The sequence below is a fragment of the Anomaloglossus baeobatrachus genome, chromosome 4 (genome assembly GCF_048569485.1).
Source record: "Anomaloglossus baeobatrachus isolate aAnoBae1 chromosome 4, aAnoBae1.hap1, whole genome shotgun sequence".
NCBI classification, from domain to species: domain Eukaryota; kingdom Metazoa; phylum Chordata; class Amphibia; order Anura; family Aromobatidae; genus Anomaloglossus; species Anomaloglossus baeobatrachus.
Genome location: NC_134356.1, coordinates 695,095,861 through 695,116,837, shown reverse-complemented (window position 1 = coordinate 695,116,837; position 20,977 = coordinate 695,095,861). Strand labels below are relative to the sequence as shown.

Sequence of the window (20,977 nt, the reverse complement as noted above, 5' to 3'; positions counted from 1 at the left end):
CCACATAAAAGGCACCAAAGGGTGCTCCAGTTTTTCTCCACTTTTTCTCCACTTTTTCTCTACTTATTCTCCACTTTTTCTCCACTTTTTCTCCATTTTTTTCTCCACTTTTTCTCCACTTTTTCTCCACTTTTTCTCCACTTTTTTCTCCACTTTTTCTCCACTTTTTCTCCACTTATTCTCCACTTTTTCTCCACTTTTTCTCACTTTTTCTCCACTTTTTCTCCACTTATTCTCCATTTTTTCTCCACTTTTTCTCCACTTTTTCTCCATTTTTTTCTCCACTTTTTCTCCACTTTTTCTCCACTTTTTCTCCATTTTTTTCTCCATTTTTTCTCCACTTATTCCCCATTTTTTCTCCACTTATTCTCCATGTTTTCTTCACTTTTTCTCCACTTTTTCTCCACTTTTTCTCCACTTATTCTCCACCTATTCTCCACTTTTTCTCCACTTTTTCTCCACTTTTTCTCCACTTTTTCTCCATTTTTTTTCTCCACTTTTTCTCCACTTTTTCTCCACTTTTTCTCCGTTCTTTTTCTATGGTCGGTCTACCCATTAGCTCTGCCATGCATAGTGTAGCTCTACACCTACTGCACATGTTACTTTATGATTGACATCTCTTTCGTACCAGAGCTGTCTAAGCCTACTCTGACCCCATATTTGTCATTACTATATTGTCCTTGTACTGTATTATGACATTTGTATCATGTGTTTCATTTCTTGCTGTGTTGCAATTTTTTTGCTGCATCCCAATTGTACCTCTACATTGTTCGAGTTTATGTTATTGTTCTCTCACTCTTATGTGATACTGATTATTGTCATTTTTCATGATTACATGCAGATAAGTCCAATCTGACGAAGGCTCAGGCCGAAACGTCATTTGTAACTTGTTTTGGACAAAAACATATATGCTTATGAAAAAAATGTTTTTCTTAATACGGACCAATAAAGAGTGATTTTGCATTACTATCCGTTGTGACTTACTGACTTAGTCTGGGAGATTTAGAGTGCCGAGGTTACTCACTAATTTTATCTATTATTACCTCTGAGCACCTATATACCAGTGAGCAGAGCTTCCTCTACAGTAGTTCTCCTGATTAGGCATGCCCTTACCTCATGAGCAGGGCGTTGCAGCTTTGGTAGCAACCATTACGACATGGACTCTGCTGCTGTAGACCCGAGAAGAGTGAGTGCAGATTCATTGCACCCACACTCCTTACATGAAGGGTCCGCACTCCTAGAAAATGGGGGATACGTTCCCTGAGTGTCTCCCCCCATATTCTAGACGGTCCAGAGTCATCGTGGGACCCCTTTATTTTTTTTCTTACAATAAATTGGTGAAAGAGGAAATGTTTTGGGGACTGTTTTTTCAAATAAATTTCTTTTGTCGATTTTTTTTTTTGTTAGTACTGACAGTTTATGATGTTGGGTATCTAATAGACGCCATGACATCACAAACTGCTGGGCTTGATCTCAGGTTACTTTACAGCTAGTATCAACCCGATTTATTACCCTGTTTGCCACTGCACCAGGGCACGGGATGAGCTGGGGTGAAGCGCCAGGATTGGCGCATCTAGTGGATGCGCCACGTCTGGGGTGCCTGCGGCCTGCTATTTTTAGGCTGTGAAGGCCCAATAACTATGGAGCTTCCCACCCTGAGAATACCAGACCACAGCTGTCCGCTTTACCTTGGCTGGTGATCCAATTTGGGGGGGACCCTACTTTTATTGTGTAATTATTAATATTTATAAAATAATTATAAAAAAGAGCCTGAGGGGACCTCCACATTGGATCCCCAACCACGGTAAAGCTGCCAGCTGTGGTTTTCAGGCTACAGCCGTCTGCTTTACCCTAGCTGGCTATCAAAAATGGGGGGACCCAACGTCATTTTTTTTTTAACTATTTTTTAAATAGAAAAAATTAATGGGCTTCCCTGTATTTTGATTGCCAACCAAGGTAACGGCAGGCAGATGGGGGTGGCAACCCATAGCTGTCTGCTTTATCTGCGCTGAGAATCAAAAATACCGCGGAGCGCTACGTCATTTTTTTAAAGATTTATTTTACAGCACTGTGATGTCCAGCAATCAAAATACAGGGAAGCCCATTTTATTTGTAGTTATTTAAATAAATAATTAAAAAAAATATATATGGGCTCCCGCTGCATTTTTTGTATTGCTAGCTAAGGGTAATCCAAGCAGCTACTGGCTGCTAACCCCCACTGCTTGGTGTTACCTTCACTGGCAATGGAAAATCCAGGGAAGCATTTTTTATTTTTTTTGCCAAAAAACTACAAAAAAAGGACGTGAGCTTCGCCATATTTTTGTATGCTAGCCAGGTATAGCAGGCAGGTGCTGGAAGAGTTGGATACAGCGCCAGAAGATGGCGCTTCTATGAAAATGCCATTTTCTGAGGCGGCTGCAGACTGCAATTCGCAGCAGTGGGGCCCAGAAAGCTCAGGCCAACCTGTGCTGCGGATTCCAATCCCCAGCTGCCTAGTTGTACCTGGCTGGACACAAAAATTGGGCGAAGCCTACGTCTTTTGTTTTCTAATTATTTCATGAAATTCATGAAATAATAAAAAAAGGGCTTCCCTTTATTTTTGGTTCCCAGCCGGGTACAAATAGGCAACTGGGGGTTGGGGGCAGCCGTACCTGCCTGCTGTACCTGGCTAGCATACAAAAATATGGCGAAGCCCACATAATTTTTTCAGGGGGCAAAAAACTTCTGCATACAGTCCTGGATGGAGTATGCTGAGCCTTGTAGTTCTGCAGCTGCTGTCTGTCTGTATGGAGAAGAGCAGACAGGAGCTGCAGAACTACAAGGCTCAGCATACTCCATCCCGGACTGTATGCAGAATTTTTTTGCCCACCAAAAAAATGACGTGGGCTTCGCCATATTTTTGTATGCTAGCCAGGTACAGCAGGCAGCCACGGGCTGCCTCCAACCCCCAGTTGCCTATTTGTACCCGACTGGGAACCAAAAATATAGGGAAGCCCGTTTTTTTTTAATTATTTCACTTATTTCATGAAATAATTAAAAAACAAATGACGTGGGCTTCGCCCCATTTTTGTGTCCAGCCGGGTACAACTAGGCAGCTGGGGATTGGAATCCGCAGCATAGGTTAGCCCGAGGTTTCTGGGCGCCTCTGCTGCGGATTTCAGTCCGCAGCCGTCCCAGAAAATGGCGCTCTCATAGAAGCGCCATCATCTGGCGATGTATCCAACTCTTCCAACAGCCCTGGAGCCGGGTGGCTTGTTGGGTAATCATGAGTTAATACTGGCTTTGTTTTACTAGCCAGTATTAAGGCAGAGATTATTAATGTCAGGCACGTTTGACCCGGCCATTAAGAATCTCCAATAAAGGGTTAAAAAAAAACACCACACAGAGAAAAAATACTTTAATAGAAATAAATACACAGACACATTAGAGACTCCATCTTTATTACCCCCTGTCAGCCCTCCACGATCCTGCTCTTCTGTCTTCTTTCTTTCTAGTGTAGTAGTAGTGACGATTGTAGTGAGGATGATGTGCACCAGCTCATCACTTGGGGCTGGGGAACCTCATCCTCAGTACAATTCTCACTACAATCCTCACTAGTGTAGTAGTAGTGACGATTATAGTGAGGATGATGTGCACCAGCTCATCACTTGGGGCTGGGGAACCTCATCCTCAGTACAATCCTCACTACAATCCTCACTAGTGTAGTAGTAGTGACGATTATAGTGAGGATGATGTGCACCAGCTCATCACTTGGGGCTGGGGAACCTCATCTCAGTGCAATCCTCACTACAATCGGGAAGCAGCGTGCAGCCTTCACTCCGTGAGTGATCAGTGCTGGCTGTCAGCGGTAACAGCGGTAACGCTGACAGACACGTTATCATAGCAACGGTGCTCTCGGAGCCGCGGTTAGCGGTGACGTCACCGCTAACTGCGTTGCTATGGCAACGGTGATCTCCGTTAATGACCGGCTGTGTCAGCCGGTCCCTAACGGAACGGGGAGTTGACCGTGTGCTAGAGTATGTCGCCGGTACACGGCGATACACATATGTGCACCGTGTACCGGAGAGATGCACTCGCAGGTCCTACATGACGCGTCATAGTCATGTGACCAGTCTGTAGCCAATGAGATAATAGCCACGTGACTGGTCACATGGCTATTTTGACGTCACGATAGGTCCTGCATCTCTGCTGGCAGTGCCGTCACCGGGAGGATTCAGCGATCATCGGATGGAATAGCGGCAGGAGACAGAGTGCAGAAGGGATCGCGAGGACCGGTAAGTGTTATGGCAATGTTTATTAACTGTTTGTGTACATTTATAATGCATTTTTATGTGTTTGTGATTGCCTCCCATTATAGCCTATTGGCTCGAGTTCGGTTCGTCGAACGTTCGACGAGCCGAACTCGAACGGGACCTCCGTTCGGCGAACCGACCTCGAGCCGAACCGGGACCGGTTCGCTCATCTCTACTCATTAGATAAATAAAAGTTTTATTTTCATGGAAAAGACAAAATTGTCTGGGTGACCCCAAACTTTTGAACTGTAGTGTACACCTATCAGAGGTGTTACAGTATTGAAATTCACTGTAAAAAATGTCACCACAAATTTAATTGTAATTGAAAACTCAGCAAATCAGAAGCATACAACATTTTTATTGTTCAATCATCTGTACTGTAGAGTTCAGACTATAATATTGTCTCCAGAATAAATTTGGAGACAATGAAATGAGAAGATCTAAATGATCTTGAACAAATTTGCAAGCTACACTATGATTAAAATCAATCAGTTTGCAATTCCATTTGTCCCAATCATTTGCAAAATGCCTCGCAACTTTGTACACATTACTGAAGATTAAATCAGTCAAAGAGCAGGCTGGCATTATGTTGGGCCTAGCCACCTATTGCCCTGTTATGCTCTGCAGCTATAACATCATAAAGTTTACCAGAGCAATCCACTAGAGAATATCTCAGCCACTATAAAAGATAAGGGCAGGAAACACAGCGGCCAGTCAGGGCTTTTACAGTCTAGGGATAGAACTTCAGAGCATACAGCTCAACATTAGAGATACGGATAGAAAGGCCTATAACAGAGATAATAGAGTATCACTGCATCGCTAAATAATATTACATGGGTTTAAATTAGAAGAAGATTCGGGACCTGGAGAGTCAGTGTGACTGTGAATTGATAGTTCTGTGATATACTGCACTACAGCACCTTAAATAATCTTTTTTTTATTCATTATTGATATGGTTCAAAGATAGGACAGTTTAAATCCTTTTAGTCCTATTTTTTGCCACTAATGAAAAGTACTGAATCCAAGTCTTGTTTATAAAATAAAGTAAACTTCCTTACACTGACAAATTATAAAAAATATAATTTTGCATTTTTTTATAAAGATATTTACAAAAAAAATAAACATTTCATATATTTAAAAGCGTGAACATTTTAAAAAAAGATTTTCATGCTATGAAAATATATTGGCTTTTTGCATGTGCTGGATTTTGAGAAGCCTACTTCATCATGTCCTCTTTGGGAAAAAAGGGTTATACTTATAAAAATAAATGAAAAATACATATTTTAAGTTTTGCATCTCCATATTACTTGTTAAATGAAAGAGTGTGAAAATGCTTAATATATTTCCATAAGACCTCTGAGTATTAACCTTCTTTTTGGGAAATTAAATTCCCAACAGTCGATTTGCTGTGAATTAAGTTTTAGGAAAAATGTAATGAAATTAGAATTTCAAAATATTCAAATCTCTAACAAATATTTGAAATTTTTACTCATTAATCCAAACTCCTGCTGCCATTTTTCTGCACTCCAGATCCTACATTTCTGTACATTGTTTAGACCCTTAACCTTGAATCCGTGTCTAAATTTTGAAAACCTGAAGACCACGTCAGACTTGACCTATTCAATAGTGCCATATACATTGCAGAGTAACAATTTATCTTGAGGTATGCCATGATACCTGGAGTGGTGTGTGGGGTGATATCACATCGGTATGACACTTCATTACTAAAGGCCGCTTTACAGGGAGCGACATCGCTAGTGATATCGCTAGCGATGGTACACGCCCCGTCATTTCTGTGTCACGGGCAAATCGCTGCCCGTGTCGCACATTCTCGCTTGTCCATGTCACACGTACAGCCCTCCCTAACGACGTCTCTGTGGGCGGTGAACAACCTCCCCTGAAAGGGGGAGGTTCGTTTAACGTCACAAAGCAGGCCGCCAATAAAAGCGGAGGGGTGAGAGCAGCTGCATCTCCATGACTCCATCCTCGGTGCTCGTTGAGGACACAGGTACACTGTAGATCGTCGTTCCCGAGGTGTCAGACCTGGCGATGTCTGCTTCCTCGAGAACGACGAATAACCTGCATCCTCAACAATCAATGATTTTTTGATAATGAACGACGTGTCAACGGTGGATGATTTGGTGAGTATTTTCCATCGTTAACGGCTGCTCGTTGGTGTCACACGCAACAACGTCGCTAACGATGCCGGATGTGCATCACGGAATCCATGACCCCAACGATCTATCGTTAGATACGTCGTTGCGTGTAACAGGGCCTTAAGTTTATATTGCTGAAACTTCCATGAGCATTATACCTTCCATCACGGTATTGTGATTATAATAGCATAATATTGTATGACCAATATATTAACCTTCTCTGCAAATATTTATTAATGGATTAAATGACTGATTTGATATATCAAGACTAGTGATATTGATATTTGGTTACCTTATAAATTGCTTACCTTGGTGGAATTATAAGATATCTTAAATATTTAACAAAATAAATGTAATTTTGTGCTGCCGGTTTGGTGTTCAAGCCCTCAACACACCAGGAGATCCTTTCTCTTTTTTCATTTAAATGTCTGTATGTCTATGTAGAGTTTAATCTTCTTTGCTGAAAAAAATTTATTATAATTATTTCAATTTTTAATATTTTGTTGAGCTTCATGCCATGATAACTGCTGCCAACGTTACACAAATATCCAAGGTAGAAGAAATAAGGTTTTAAAGCCGCGCCGAAATCACAGATTCCAAGGTTATTTTAATTCCTTTATTGTTTATACAGGTCAACGCATTTCAGAAATGTATCCATCTCTTTCATCAGGACATCAAAGGAACAATGATCAGGTCTATATCATGCAGTAAAATAAAATAAATAATAATAAAAAAAAAAAAGTGGTTCCCCCAATTTTGATACCAGCCAGGATAAAGCTACACAGCTGGAGGCTGGTATTGTCAGGATGGAGAGCACCACATCATGGGGAGCCCAACACCCTAACAATATCAGCAGGCAACTGGCCAGAATTGCCGCATCCATTAGATGCGGCAGTCCCGGGACTCTACCCAGCTCATCCCGAATTGCCCTGGTGCAGTGGCAATCGGGGTAATAGGGAGTTAATCATGACAGGCGTCTCCCCGAGATAAATTCCATGATTAAGCTGTCAGTGAAAGTAAAGAAACACACACAGCGAAAAATCCTTTATTTGCAATAAAAGACAAAAACCACCCGCTTTCAACAATTTATTAAAATCCCCAAATAACCCTCCAGGTCCGAAGTAATCCACACAACACTGTCAGCTCTGCTACATGAAGATGACAGGTAGCGATCTGTGTCCTCTCCACATAGCACCTGAAGTGAACCGCGCTGTCACCAGACTTCACTCTGCAATGTAGATGTCAAGATTACCAAATCTGCTTATGTTCCTCAATAGAGCCAGTGGCTCAATGGATAGAGCTCCCGTCTAAGAAACATTAGTTCATGAGTTTGAGTCCCAGCTGTCCCGGTAAAAAAATGAAATTTATTTTTAATCATTTATTTATAATTATATTTTAATTTAATTATGCACTGAGGGGAGGAGCCAGACATCATCTGTGAGCTGCGGGACACACCTCTAAAATCGGAGCAGTTCACAGAATGAGGCTGCATTGCTCTCTCTCTCTTTCTCTCTCTCTCTTTCTCTCTCTCTCTTTGTCTCTCTCTCTTTTTCTCTCTCTCTCTTTCTCTCTCTCTTTATCTCTCTCTTTATCTCTCTCTTTATCTCTGTTTCTCTTTCTCTCTCTCTCTTTTTCTCTCTCTTTTTCTCTCTCTCTCTCTCTTTTTCTCTCTCTTTTTCTCTCTTTTTCTCTCTCTTTTTCTCTCTCTCTTTTTCTCAGTCTCTGTCTTTGTCTTTTTCCTTCTCTCTCTCTTTCTCTCTCTTCTCTCTCTTCTCTCTCTCCCTCTCTGTCTCTTTTTTTCTCTCTCCCTATTGCTCTCTCTTTCTCTCTCTCTTTCTCTTTTTCTCTCTTCCTCTCTTTCTCTCTCCCTCTTTCTCTCTCTCCTCTCTCTATCTTTTTCTCTCTTTCTCTCTCTTTTTCTCTTTTCCTCTCTCTCACTCTTTTTCTCTCTCTTTTTCTCTCTCTCTTTTTCTCAGTCTCTCTTTTTCTCTTTTTCCCTCTCTCTCTCGTCTCTTTCTCTTCTCTCTCTCCCTCTCTCTCTCTTTTTTTCTCTCTCTCTTTCTCTCTCTTTCTATCTCTCTTTCTCTCTCTCCTCTCTCTCTTTTTCTCCCTCTCTTTTTCTCAGTCTCTCTCTTTCTCTTTTTCCTTCTCTCTCTTCTCTCTCTTCTCTCTCTCCCCCTCTCTCTCTTTTTATCTCTCTCTTTCTCTCTCTTTCTCTCTCTCTCTTTTTCTCTCTTCCTCTCTCTCTCCCTCTTTCTCTCTCTCCTCTCTCTCTCTTTTTCTCTCTTTCTCTCTCTCTCTTCTGTCTCTTCTCTCTTCTCTCTTCTCTCTCTTCTCTCTCTTCTCTCTTTCTCTTTTTCTCTCTTTCGCTTTCTGTCTGCCTCTTTCTCTCTTTCTCTTTCTCTCTCTTTCTCTCTCTTTCTTTTTCTCTCTTTTTCGCTGTCTCTCTTTTTCTCTTTTTCTCTCTCTCTCTTTACTCTCTTCTCTCTCTTTCTCTCTCTTTTCTCTCCTCTCTCCCTTCTCTCTCTCTCTTCTCTCTCCTCTCTTTCTTCTCTCCCTTCCTCTCTTCTCTTTTCTCTCTCTTTTCTCTCTCTATTTTCTCACTCTCTTTTCTCTCTCTATCTTCTCTCTATCTTCTCTCTATCTTCTCTCTATCTTCTCTCTCTTTCTTTCTCTCTTTCTCAGACCTGGCGATGATCAGCTTATGCGGTCACCTGACGGAATCAGCTTACACTATAAGTCGAGCGGTGAGGCCGGATTTTTACCGACCGACCGGCTAAACTATCAGCTGATGCTGTCGGACAGGAGTCTGCACAGAAGTGTGTACTTTTTTGTGTTTTTTTTGCACTGATGCATCAGCTGATTGTATAAAAGCCGTTTATACAATCAGCTGCTGTGTCATATGATTCAGGCCCTTGAACCTGACACATCATCTGATCACTTTGCCTTCCAGCAAACCGATCAGATGATATTGGATCCGGATTGGACGGTGCGGGACCCTTGACCCAGGATTACTGTGGAGGGGGATTCTTTATTTCAATAAAGATGGAGTCACTAATTGTGTTGTGTTTTATTTCTAATCAAAATATTTTTCTGTGTGTTTTTTTTTTTATCTGTACTAGAAATTCATGGTGGCCATGTCTAATATTGGCGTGACACTGGCTTAGGGCCAGTTGATAATATACAGCTAGCCCTAACCCCATTATTACCCAGCAAGCCACCCGTCACCAGGGCAGCTGGAAGAGTTGGATACAGCGCCAGAAGATGGCACTTCTATGAAAGCGCCATTTTCTGGTGTGGCTGCGGACTGCAATTCGCAGCAGGGATGCGCAGAACGCTTCAGCACCCTGAGCTGCGGATTCCAATCCCCAGCTGCCTAAATGTACCTGGCTGGACACAAAAATTGGGCGAAGCCCACGTAATTTTTTTTTCATTATTTCATGAAATTCATGAAATAATTAAAAAAAAAGGCTTCCCTATATTTTTGGTTCCCAGCCGGGTACAAATAGGCAGCTGGGGGTTGGGGCCAGCCCGTAGCTGCCTGCTGTAGCTGGCTAGGATACGAAAACATGGCAAAGCTCATGTAATTTTTTTGGGGGGCAAAAAACTACTGCATACAGTCCTGGATGGAGTATGTTGAGCCTTGTAGTTCTGCAGCTGCTGTCTATCTGTATGGAGGCGAGCGGACAGCAGCTGCAGAACTACAAGGCTCAGCATGTTCCATTCACTAGTGTGTGCAGGAGAGCAGAAAGCAGCAGCAGAACTACAAGGCTCAACATACTCCATTCAGGACTGTATGCAGGAGTTTTTTGCCCCCCAAAAAAATTATGTGGACTTTGCCATATTTTTGTATGCTAGCCAGGTACAGCAGGCAGGAACGGCTGCCTCCAACCCCCAGCTGCCTATTTGTACCCAGCTGGGAACTAAAAAAATAGGGAAGCCCTTTTTTAATTATTTCATGAATTTCATGAAATAATAAAAAAAAAATCGACATAGGCTTCATCCCATTTTTGTGTCCAGCCAGGTACAAGTAGGCCTGTGTGAATTGGAATATGCAGCACAGGTTGGCCTGAGCTTTCTAGATACACCTGCTTCTAATTGCAGTCCGCAGTCGCCCCCGAAAATGGCGCTTTAATAGAAGTGCCATCATCTGGTGCTGTATCCAACTCTACCAGCTGCCCTGGAGCCGGGTGGCTTGCTGGGTAATAATGAGTTAATACTAGCTTTGTTTTACTAGCTAGTATTAAGCCAGAGATTCTTAATGTCAGGCAAGTTTGACCCGGCCATTAAGAATCTCCAATAAAGGGTTAAAAAAAGACACCACACAGAGAAAAAATACTTTATTAGCAATAAATACACAGGCACATAAGAGACCCCATGTTTATTACTCCCTCTCACCCCTCCATGATCCATGGTCTTCTGTCTTCTTTCTCCTTGAACCCATGCAGCTCTGCTACATCAGACAGCACACCATGGGAGGAAGACGCTGCTGCTCCCGTGCAGTCTATTTGCTCAGTGAGTGAGTAGAAGTTGCGGGCTGTAAGCGGTGATGTCACTGCTGACAGACGGGTTGCTATAGCAACGGTGATCTCCGTTATTCACCGGCTGTTGCAACCAGTCCTTGCATGTGGGCTGACTCTGTAAAGAGCGCACACATGCATGGACGGGGAGCCGACCATGTGCCAGAGCATTTCGCCGGTACACGGAGATGCTGGAACGATCACCGTGTACCAGAGAGATGCACTGACAGGACCTAGTATGACGTCATAGCCATGTGACCAGTCTGTAGCCAATGAGATAATAGACACTGACTGGTCACATGCTATTTTGACATCATGATAGGTCCTATCATCAGTGCTGGTTACCAGGAGGATACAGTGATTATTGGAAGAAAAAGCGGCGGGAGACAGAGTACAGGATGCATCGCGGGGACCGGTAAGTGTTATGGCAATGTTTATTAACTGTATGTGTACATGTATAATGTGTTTTTATGTGTTTGTGTTTGTCTCCCACTGTTTTCAGTGCCAAACCGAACTCGAACGCCAGTGGGTGGCTCATCTCTACTTGTAACTTAAACAATCACAGAAAGCTCCAACCTCTGAAGTGTAATTTCTTAAATTTTGTGGTGAAGAACCGCCTTTAGGGAACTTTGGTGGTGGCATGTATGTTGTCATGCTGGTCGGATGCCTACTAATGCATCAGATGTCTGCCATATTGCTGTTTCTATAATACTCTTGCAGGACAAATTGAAGCTCCAGAATTGCAGTTTCTAGGTCAATGCACTCACTAACAAATTGTAATAAAAGGCAATAAAAAATATGTACTGCTATGTACAATAAACTGCAGATCTATAAGCCATTAATTAATCTCTTAAAGTTCCCCTATTGGAAAATAGGAATCAGCCTCATGTAGAGTAATCTCGATTCTTTAACCAGACACTCCCAGAATAAGTACAAAATCCTTATTTCAGGGTTTCCTTCTCAATTATTTAAGAAGGAAACCTTGAAATAAGGATTTTGTACTTATTCTGTGAGCGCCTGGCTAAAGAATCGGGATTACGCTACATGAGGCTGATTGCTTCTAACAGACCAACCCAGCTTGATGTCTGATACCCTGGAGCCGAGCTGCAGACCAGATCCATACAAGAACCATTGAGATCTTGTATTATGCTTATAAAAACCTGAGAAAGGTGAGCAATACTGATTGTTATTTATTGTATTTAGTCCCCTACACTGAGATCTGCGCCCGCATTTTTTCCCTTTTCTCTCCATTAGAGTCCTCACAGAGAACTTATTTATTACGATTATTGGAAAAATAAAAATGTCATGAGTCTCAGAGAATAGAAGAAGCCAATTTTATTTTACTAATTTTTTTCTTTTTTTTTAAGCAGCTGAAATAATTAAATAAATCCCTATAGTGTAGGTTTGGTATCACTGCAAGCATACTGGCCTGAAAAATCGTGTTACCAAGAAATGTTTACTGTATAATTAACGCCGTAAAGACGAAACCCAAAAAACGATGTTGGAATTGTTTTTAGTTTTTTTTTTACCTTGTCAACCCAATTGGAAATGTTTCAAACCTTTCAATACATTATATGGTAAAATGAAAAGATGACATTTAAAACTACAACTTGTACTGCAAAAAGCAAACCCTCACAATACTAGGTCAACAGAAAAAAATAATAGGTCTTGGAAGAAAAAAAGGAAACAGTTAAATAATTAAAATAAAAATTAACTACATCACTAAAGAGTGAAATCTACAACTCAATCTGCAAAATACAAACCGTATAAACGATGGAAATTAGAAAATGTCTGACCCTTCAAAAAAGGGAAGAAAAAAATGAGAAGCAAAACTTGATACAATGATAGGGAAATATTCTTAAGGTAATTGATATCTGAGAGAAACATCCTTGAGCTTTAAGATTCTTGGCAAGAATAATGAAAAGAGCATATACAGTATGGGAGGAATAGCGCTATCCAAAACCATGTGTGAACAAGACTTAAGGGTGCTTTATACGCTGTGATATCGCTAACAATTTATCGTCGGGGTCACGGTATTTGTGACGCACATCTGGCGCCGTTAGCAACATCGCAGCGTGAGACACGTAAGAGCGACCTTAAACGATCGCAAAAGTGGTAAAAATCATTTGAAACGGAGAGGTCGTTCTGAAACAAAAAATTGTTGTCTGCTTAGTAGCGATGTTGTTCGACATTCCTGCGGCAACAAACATCGCTGTATGTGACACCACAGGAGCGACAAACATCTCTTTACCTGCCTCCACCGGCAATGCGGAAGGAAGGAGGGGGGCGGGATGTTATGTCCCGCTCATTTCCGCCCCTCCACTTCTATTAGCCGGCCGCATAGTGACGCCGCAGTGATGTCGCTATGACGCTGAATGCACCTCCCCTTGAGGGAGGGATTGCTCGGCGGTCACAGTGACGTCGCTGACCAGGTACGTGCATGTGGCGCTGCCGTATAATGTTTGCTACGGCAGCGATCACACAATATCGCACGAGTGACAGGGGCGGGTGCAATTGCTAGGGATGTCGCAGCATGTAAAGTACCCCTTAGGTATACTAATAGATCACAGACTGAACATGAGTCAACAGTGTGACGCAGCAGCAAAAAAGGCAAACACCATTCTAGGATGTATTAACAGAAGCATACAGTCTAAATCACATGAAGTCATTATCCCCCTTTACTCCTCTTTGGTCAGACCTCATCTGGAATATTGTGTCCAGTTCTGGGCAAAACATTTTAAAAAAGACATTAACAAACTGGAGCAAGTTCAGAGAAGAGTGACCAGAATGGTGACTGGTCTGCAAACCATGTCCTATGAGGAATGGTTACAGGATTTACTATTGTTTAGCTTGCAAAAGAGAAGACTGAGCGGAGACCTAATAGCTGTCTACAAATATCTTAAAGGCTGTCACACTGTACAGGGATCAGATTTATTCTCATTTTCACAAAGAAAGACTAGAAGCAATGGGATGAAACTGATGGGGAGGAGACACAGATTAGATAATAGAAAACACTGACAGTGAGGAGATCAACGAGTGGAACAGGCTGCCACGAGAGGTGGAGGGGTCTCCTTCAATGGGAGTCTTTAAAAAGAGGTTGGACGGACATCTGTCTGGGATGATTTAGTGAATCCTGCTTTGAGCAGGGGGTTGGACTAGATGACCCAGGAGGTCCATTCCAACTCTAATATTCTATGATTCTATTCTATGATTCTATGATTATATTGAAAGTGTACATGAGAAGATATACACATTAATTATTTTATTTTATTGCTTCCTTTTTTTAAATTGGCATTTTCTCATTAATAAACCTAATGTTTTATTTTTTGGACTGAACCTCAGGAGAAATAAGATAAAAAACATCATCTCCTCTGAGGCTCTGGCACAGCTCTTATATGTACAGATTCAGCGCTTTTCATTGATGTATCTTCTTACGTCATATCGTCTTATAGAGACGGCTCAAAATCAAATAACATCTCTAAGTAGTGATTCATCTCTTATTTTGAGATTGAACTTAATTCGCAGACCTCAGAGACATGGAAACACCTGGAGTAAGTACTGGAGGTGCTCCTTAAGGTAGGATGGGCGGATTAGGACTGGGCTCAAACATATTCACTGACGCTTGGTTTTTAAGACCTTTTCTACACCATAAAAAGTTCTATTTCTTCGTTAACAAAAAATGTATATATTTTCTAACAAAACCAAATTTCTTTGTTAGTCAAATGAGTCTCAATCAATGTAAATTGGTTATTTTTATTATTATAATAAACAAATAATAAAATAGATGTATAACTTTACAAAAAAAAATTCCTATTCTTAAGATTATCAGATGAGAACCCTCCTCACTTTTTAATCTGACGTTACTTGTGTCTCTGAAACTTTTAAACAAGAAGAATCTGCTCTCCTCTCCTCTGTTATACTAGTTTTTTGTTTTAACTTGCGGAGGGTTAGTAATAATTCTAGTCTTTAATCCTTACAGTTTTCAAGTTTTTACAAAACTGCAGGATTTCGTAGGTTAAAAGAAACAGTGTCTGGATATTCTTCAAGTGGGTTCCTTGGAATTTTTTAGACTTGTGTCCATCTATAGAGTGCTATAGACTGTTCCTCCTTGTTCTAGAAGATTTGATAGTCACTCTAACTTTGTCCGAGTCTCTACGAGGAAAAAAATTGCAACACGCAATATTTTCATCTGTAAATACAGTCATATGAAAAAGTTTGGGCACCCCTATTAATGTTAACCTTTTTTTTTTACAACAATTTGGGTTTTTGCAGAAGCTATTTCAGTTTCATATATCTAATAACTAATGAACTGAGTAATATTTCTGGATTGAAATGAGGTTTATTGTACTAACAGAAAATGTGCAATCCGCATTTAAACAAAATTTGACTGGTGCAAAAGTATGGGCACCCTTATCAATTTCTTGATTTGAACACTCCTAACTACTTTTTACTGACTTACTAAAGCACTAAATTGGTTTTGTTACCACATTGAGCTTTGAACTACATAGGCAGGTGTATCCAATCATGAGAAAAGGTATTTAAGGTGGCCACTTGCAAGTTGTTCTCCTATTTGAATCTCCTATGAAGAGTGGCATCATGGGCTCCTCAAAACAACTCTCAAATGATCTGAAAACAACGATTATTCAACATAGTTGTTCAGGGGAAGGATAAAAAAGTTGTCTCAGAGATTTAAACTGTCAGTTTCCACTGTGAGGAACATAGTAAGGAAATGGAAGAACACAGGTACAGTTCTTGTTAAGCCCAGAAGTGGCAGGACAAGAAAAATATCAGAAAGGCAGAGAAGAAGAATGGTGAGAACAGTCAAGGACAATCCACAGACCACCTCCAAAGACCTGCAGCATCATCTTGCTGCAGATGGTGTCAATGTGCTTCGGTCAACAATACAGCGCACGTTGCACAAGGAGAAGCTGTATGGGAGAGAGATGCGAAAGAAGCCATTTCTGCAAGCACGCCACAAACAGAGTCGCCTGAGGTATGCAATACACATTTGGACCAGTCAGTTACATTTTGGAAGAAGGTCTTGTGGACTGATGAAACAAAGATTGAGTTGTTTGGTCATACAAAAAGGCGTTATGCATGGAGGCAAAAAAAAAAACGGCATTCCAAGAAAAGCACTTGCTACCCACAGTAACATTTGGTGGAGGTTCCATCATGCTTTGGGTCTGTGTGGCCATTGCCGGCACTGGGAATCTTGTTAAAGTTAAGGGTCGCATGGATTCAACTCAGTATCACCAGATTCTTGACAATAATGTGCAACAATCAGTGACGAAGTTGACGTTACGCAGGGGATGGATATTTCAGCAAGACAATGATCCAAAACACCGCTCCAAATCTACTCAGGCATTCATGCAGAGGAACAATTATAATGTTCTGGAATGGCCATCCCAGTCCCCAGACCTGAATATCATTGAAAATCTGTGGGATGATGTGAAGCGGCTGTCCATGCTCGGCGACCATCAAACTTAACTGAACTGGAATTGTTTTGTAAACAGGAGTGGTCAAATATACCTTCATCCAGGATCCAGGAACAAATTAAAAGCTAAAGGAAGCGACTAGAGGCTGTGATTATTGCAAAAGGAGGATCTACAAAATATTAGTGTCACTTTTATGTTGAGGTGCCCATACTTTTGCACCGGTCAAATTTTGTTTAAATGCGGATTGCACATTTTCTGTTAGTACAATAAACCTCATTTCAATCCAGAAATATTACTCAGTCCATCAGTTATTAGATATATGAAACTGAAATAGCAAAAACCCAAATTGTTATAAAGAAAAAAGGTTAACATTAATAGGGGTGCACAAACTTTTTCATATGACTGTAGGATCGTACTCGGTAATACAAGTTAATGGGTCAGTGAAGAAATCAGACTCCACTCGGATTTACATCTTCTCCACATCTATGAACATTTGATCACACTCTGATCACATTCTAACCAAATTTTGATTAGTATAAACACCCAATTCTCTTGGATAAGCATAAATACAGTCTTCTGACCCAAGCCTTAACCCCTTCACGACTTTAAAAGTACCTGTACATCCATGGCTGTGTCTGTCGCTTTATTAAGCCCACCTTTTTCCCTAAACATGTTGACTGATCTGATCGGCCTACATGTGCAGCTAACAGATGCGCATGAGATTAAAGGGAACCTTTCAGGTGCAATATGCCCCCGCACTACGAGCAGTTCTGGTGCATATTGCTAATCCCTGCCTGACCATCCCTGTATACACTAGCATAAATAAAGGGATCTATAGAAAAGTATTTCTAAAGATGTTATGTCATATGCTAATGAGCATGGTGACTAGTCACCTGGGCGTTGCTTCCCTTGCTAGTTGGTCCCATTAGCATGTTAGCACATCCACAGGGGCGTGCTAACATGCTAATGAATGCGCAGTGCCAGAACATGATCTCACTCACCTCTCAGCTGCAATCGCTGCCCAATGCTGGATTTTGGCTCAGTGCACATGACCCCAGAGTCTCGGTCATGTGCACTACTTCAGTTTGAAACCAGTATCAGTACACTCGGCTTCATAGTACGCATGACCAGAACTCCGGGGTCATGCACACTGAGCTGAAATCTGGCATCAGTCGGCAATTGCAGTGGAGAGGTGAGTGAGATCATTCTGTGATTATGCACATTCATTAGCATGTTAGTAGGCCTCTGTGGGTGTGATAACATGCTAATGGGAGACAAAATAATCCCTGATCTCGGGTAGACCAGCCTGAGAAAACACTGCCAGCAGCCAGCGAAGGCGCTCAACACAGTGAACTCCTAGGTGCATTGCCCCCTGGGTCTACTAGGCATTGCTCCAACCTGGCCAGAATCCTACTCCATACTGATGAAGGGCAATACCCTGAAACAGCTATCTGTGGATGGATACCTGGCCTTGGTATTTCCCTTGTCATATCTTTAAACTCGTCAAGAGCTGGATATTGACTAAAAGGGCCACTTAATATGGTGGTTATAGTGGTCTCCTAAAAAGAGCCACTCCTGGGCTAGGTCCTTCCCGGAGGAATATCTGGCTATTTTCCATCTTGAGACTCCTAACAGAGGCTCCACGGACCTTTTTTGATTAACATGCTAATGGGGCCAACTAGCAAGGGAAGCAACGCCCAGGTAACTAGTCACCACGCTCATTAGCATATGATATAAGAGCTTTAGAAATACTTTTTCTACAGATCTCTTTATCTATGCTAGTGCATACAGGGACGGGTAGGCAAGGACTAGCAATATGCATAGAACTGCTCGTGGGTCTGGGTTATAACTACACCTTACAGGTCCCCTTTAACTAGTTAAATCCCACTGTCAATCTCTGCTAGCAAGATTTAATGATCATTGGTGGGGAGTGCGCCATTCTGTCATAAAGGAAGGCATTCATGAAGGAAGACATTCACAGGACACCAGCATTATTGCTGTTCAGAGTGATGCTGAAGCTGAAGCACCGGTCTGAGCTTCAGAAATAATCAGACAGTATCAGTTTCAAGTCCTCTAAGTGGACTAGTAAAATCAATCAAAAGTAAAAAAAAAACTTTGCCCCTTTGAAAATAAAATAAAAAAATATTTGGTAAAACAGAGTTCAGAAATGTCCAATCTATCAAAATATGAAATAAATAAATCCGATCGGTGAAGGGCATAAAAGAGAAGAAAGTCCAAATGCCATATTTACATTTTTTGGTTGCTGCAACTTTGCAATAAAATGTAGTAAGAGGCAAAACATCTTATCTACCCAAAAATATCATAATTAAAAATGTCAGCCAAGATGCAAAAATTAAGCCACCACCGAGCCCCAGATCCCGAAAAATGAAAACATCACAGGTCTCAGAAAATGGAGACAAAAGCACATTTGCATGTTTTGGCAAATTTCTGAATTTTGTTTCCCCCATTTAAGTAAAAACAACACTATACATATTTGACATCTACAAACTCACACAGACCTTGGGAATAATAATGACGGGTCAGTTTAACCATACAGGGAACACGGTAAATAAGAAAAAAACAATTGTGGAATTGCACTTTTTTTGGCAATTTCCCCACACTTGGATTTTTTTCCTTTTTCTTTCCAGTACAATATGGGGCAGAATGAATGAAGAACACAACTCGTCCCACAAAAAAGAAGGCCACTTTTGCCAATATTGGCGGAAAAAAATAAAAACGTTATGGCTCTTAGAAGAAGGGGAGGAAAAAATGAAAATAAAAAACGGAAAATTGCCATGTGGTGAAGGGGTTAAGGTTGGAGATACAAGGTTTCACAATGATCTTGTTCATATCCTGTAGACCCTGGTACAATGTGACCGGTATTCTTCTTGTTTTGGGTATAACATAATAAAGGTTCATGTCATGTAATTTTACCTTTTTACTTGCAGACTAATGTCACTGTGGTCACAGAGTTTTTGCTCTTAGGATTTCAAGGAAGCCATGTTTTAAGAATTTTTCTATTCCTTCTGTTTGTTCTTGTCTTTGTTGAAACCATCTGTGGAAATTTGCTGATAATATTATTGGTTTCCTTTAGTAAAAACCTCCAGACTCCGATGTACTTCTTCATCTCACAACTGTCCATCAGTGACATCGTATTAACCACCAATATAGTCCCAAACATGTTCCACATCTTACTGAATAACGGAGGGACCATCAGTTTTACCGGTTGTATCGCACAACTTTATTTTTTCAGTGCCTCAGAAGAATTTGAATGTTTCCTGCTGACCGTGATGTCCTACGACCGATATGTGGCCATCTGTAACCCCCTCCGCTATAACTCTGTCATGACAAGAGCATATTGCGTGATGATGGTTCTCATGAGTTTGGCTTTGTGTTTTACTGTCTCAGTTATTGTCACCACAACACTATCAACTCTCACCTTCTGTGGAACAATTATTGATCATTTTGTCTGTGACACCGTTCCTTTAGTGGAACTTGCCTGTTCCGACACGTTTATTATCCACCTTGAAATATATATACTCAGCATTCCCTTGGTTATTGCTCCAACTATAATAATTATAGACTGTTATGTCAATATTATAGTTAACATTCTTCGAATCCCATCCAGTATCGGCAGACAGAAAGCCTTCTCCACCTGCAGCTCCCACCTCACTGTGGTATCTATATTCTACTGGACCATGTTTAGTGTTTATGTTGTTCCAACAAAAGGTCAATCTTCTACCATAAGTAAAATCCTCTCATTGCTCTATACCGTGTTCACACCTTTGATCAACCCCATTATATACAGTCTGAGAAACAAAGATATTAGAAAAGCCGTGCAGGAAACTCTTAATCAACAGATGTCTTGAATATAGAAACTCTTAAGGCCACTTTACAGGCAGCGACATCGCTAGTGATGTCGCTGCCGATCGCACCCGCCCCCGACGGTTGTGCATCATGGGCAACTCGCTGCCCGTGGCGCACACTATCGTTAGTCCCCATCACACCACTTACTTGCCTAGCAACATCGCTGTGGCCGGCAAACCACCTCCTTTCTAAGTGGCCAGTTCGTGCAGCATCACAGCGACGTCACACGGCAGCCGTCCAATAAAAGCAGAGGGGCGGAGAGCAGCTGAAAGAAAGACATGCCCACCTCGTTGCCGGAGGATGCAGGTACAGTGTTGTTCCTCGTTCCTGGGGTGTCACACATAGCGATGTGTGCTGCCTCAGGAACGACGAACAAACTGCATCCTGGAACAGCAACGATATTTGGGATTACAACGACATGTCAACGATCAATGATTAGGTGAGTAATTTTGATCATTAGCGGTCGCTCGTACGTGTCACAAGCAACGATGCTGCTAACGAGGCCGAATGTGCATCACGAATTCCGTGACCTTAACGACATCTTGTTAGCGATGTCGTTGCATGTAAAGCCCCCTTTACTCTTAGATTGTCGTTACATAGTTACATATGTTGAAAAAAGACCCAGGTGCATCTAATTCAACCTTCCTCCACCAATCATATATTTTCTTACTAAATCATTTATAACCAACAATGTTGTGTGTACTGAG

General features: G+C 41.4%; 1 protein-coding gene across 1 annotated transcript in view; it reads left to right on the top strand.

Moving 5' to 3' along the window:
- The window catches only part of LOC142303006 (olfactory receptor 10A7-like), a 36,882-nt gene extending 16,610 nt beyond the window's left edge, over positions 1-20,272 (top strand). The window contains exons 2-4 of the mRNA XM_075344107.1: positions 14,311-14,519; positions 18,877-18,968; positions 19,352-20,272. Of these exons, the coding sequence (XP_075200222.1) occupies positions 14,311-14,519; positions 18,877-18,968; positions 19,352-20,272 (1,222 nt within the window). The remainder of the gene's footprint in view (positions 1-14,310; positions 14,520-18,876; positions 18,969-19,351) is intronic.
- The last annotated feature ends 705 nt before the right edge of the window (positions 20,273-20,977 follow it).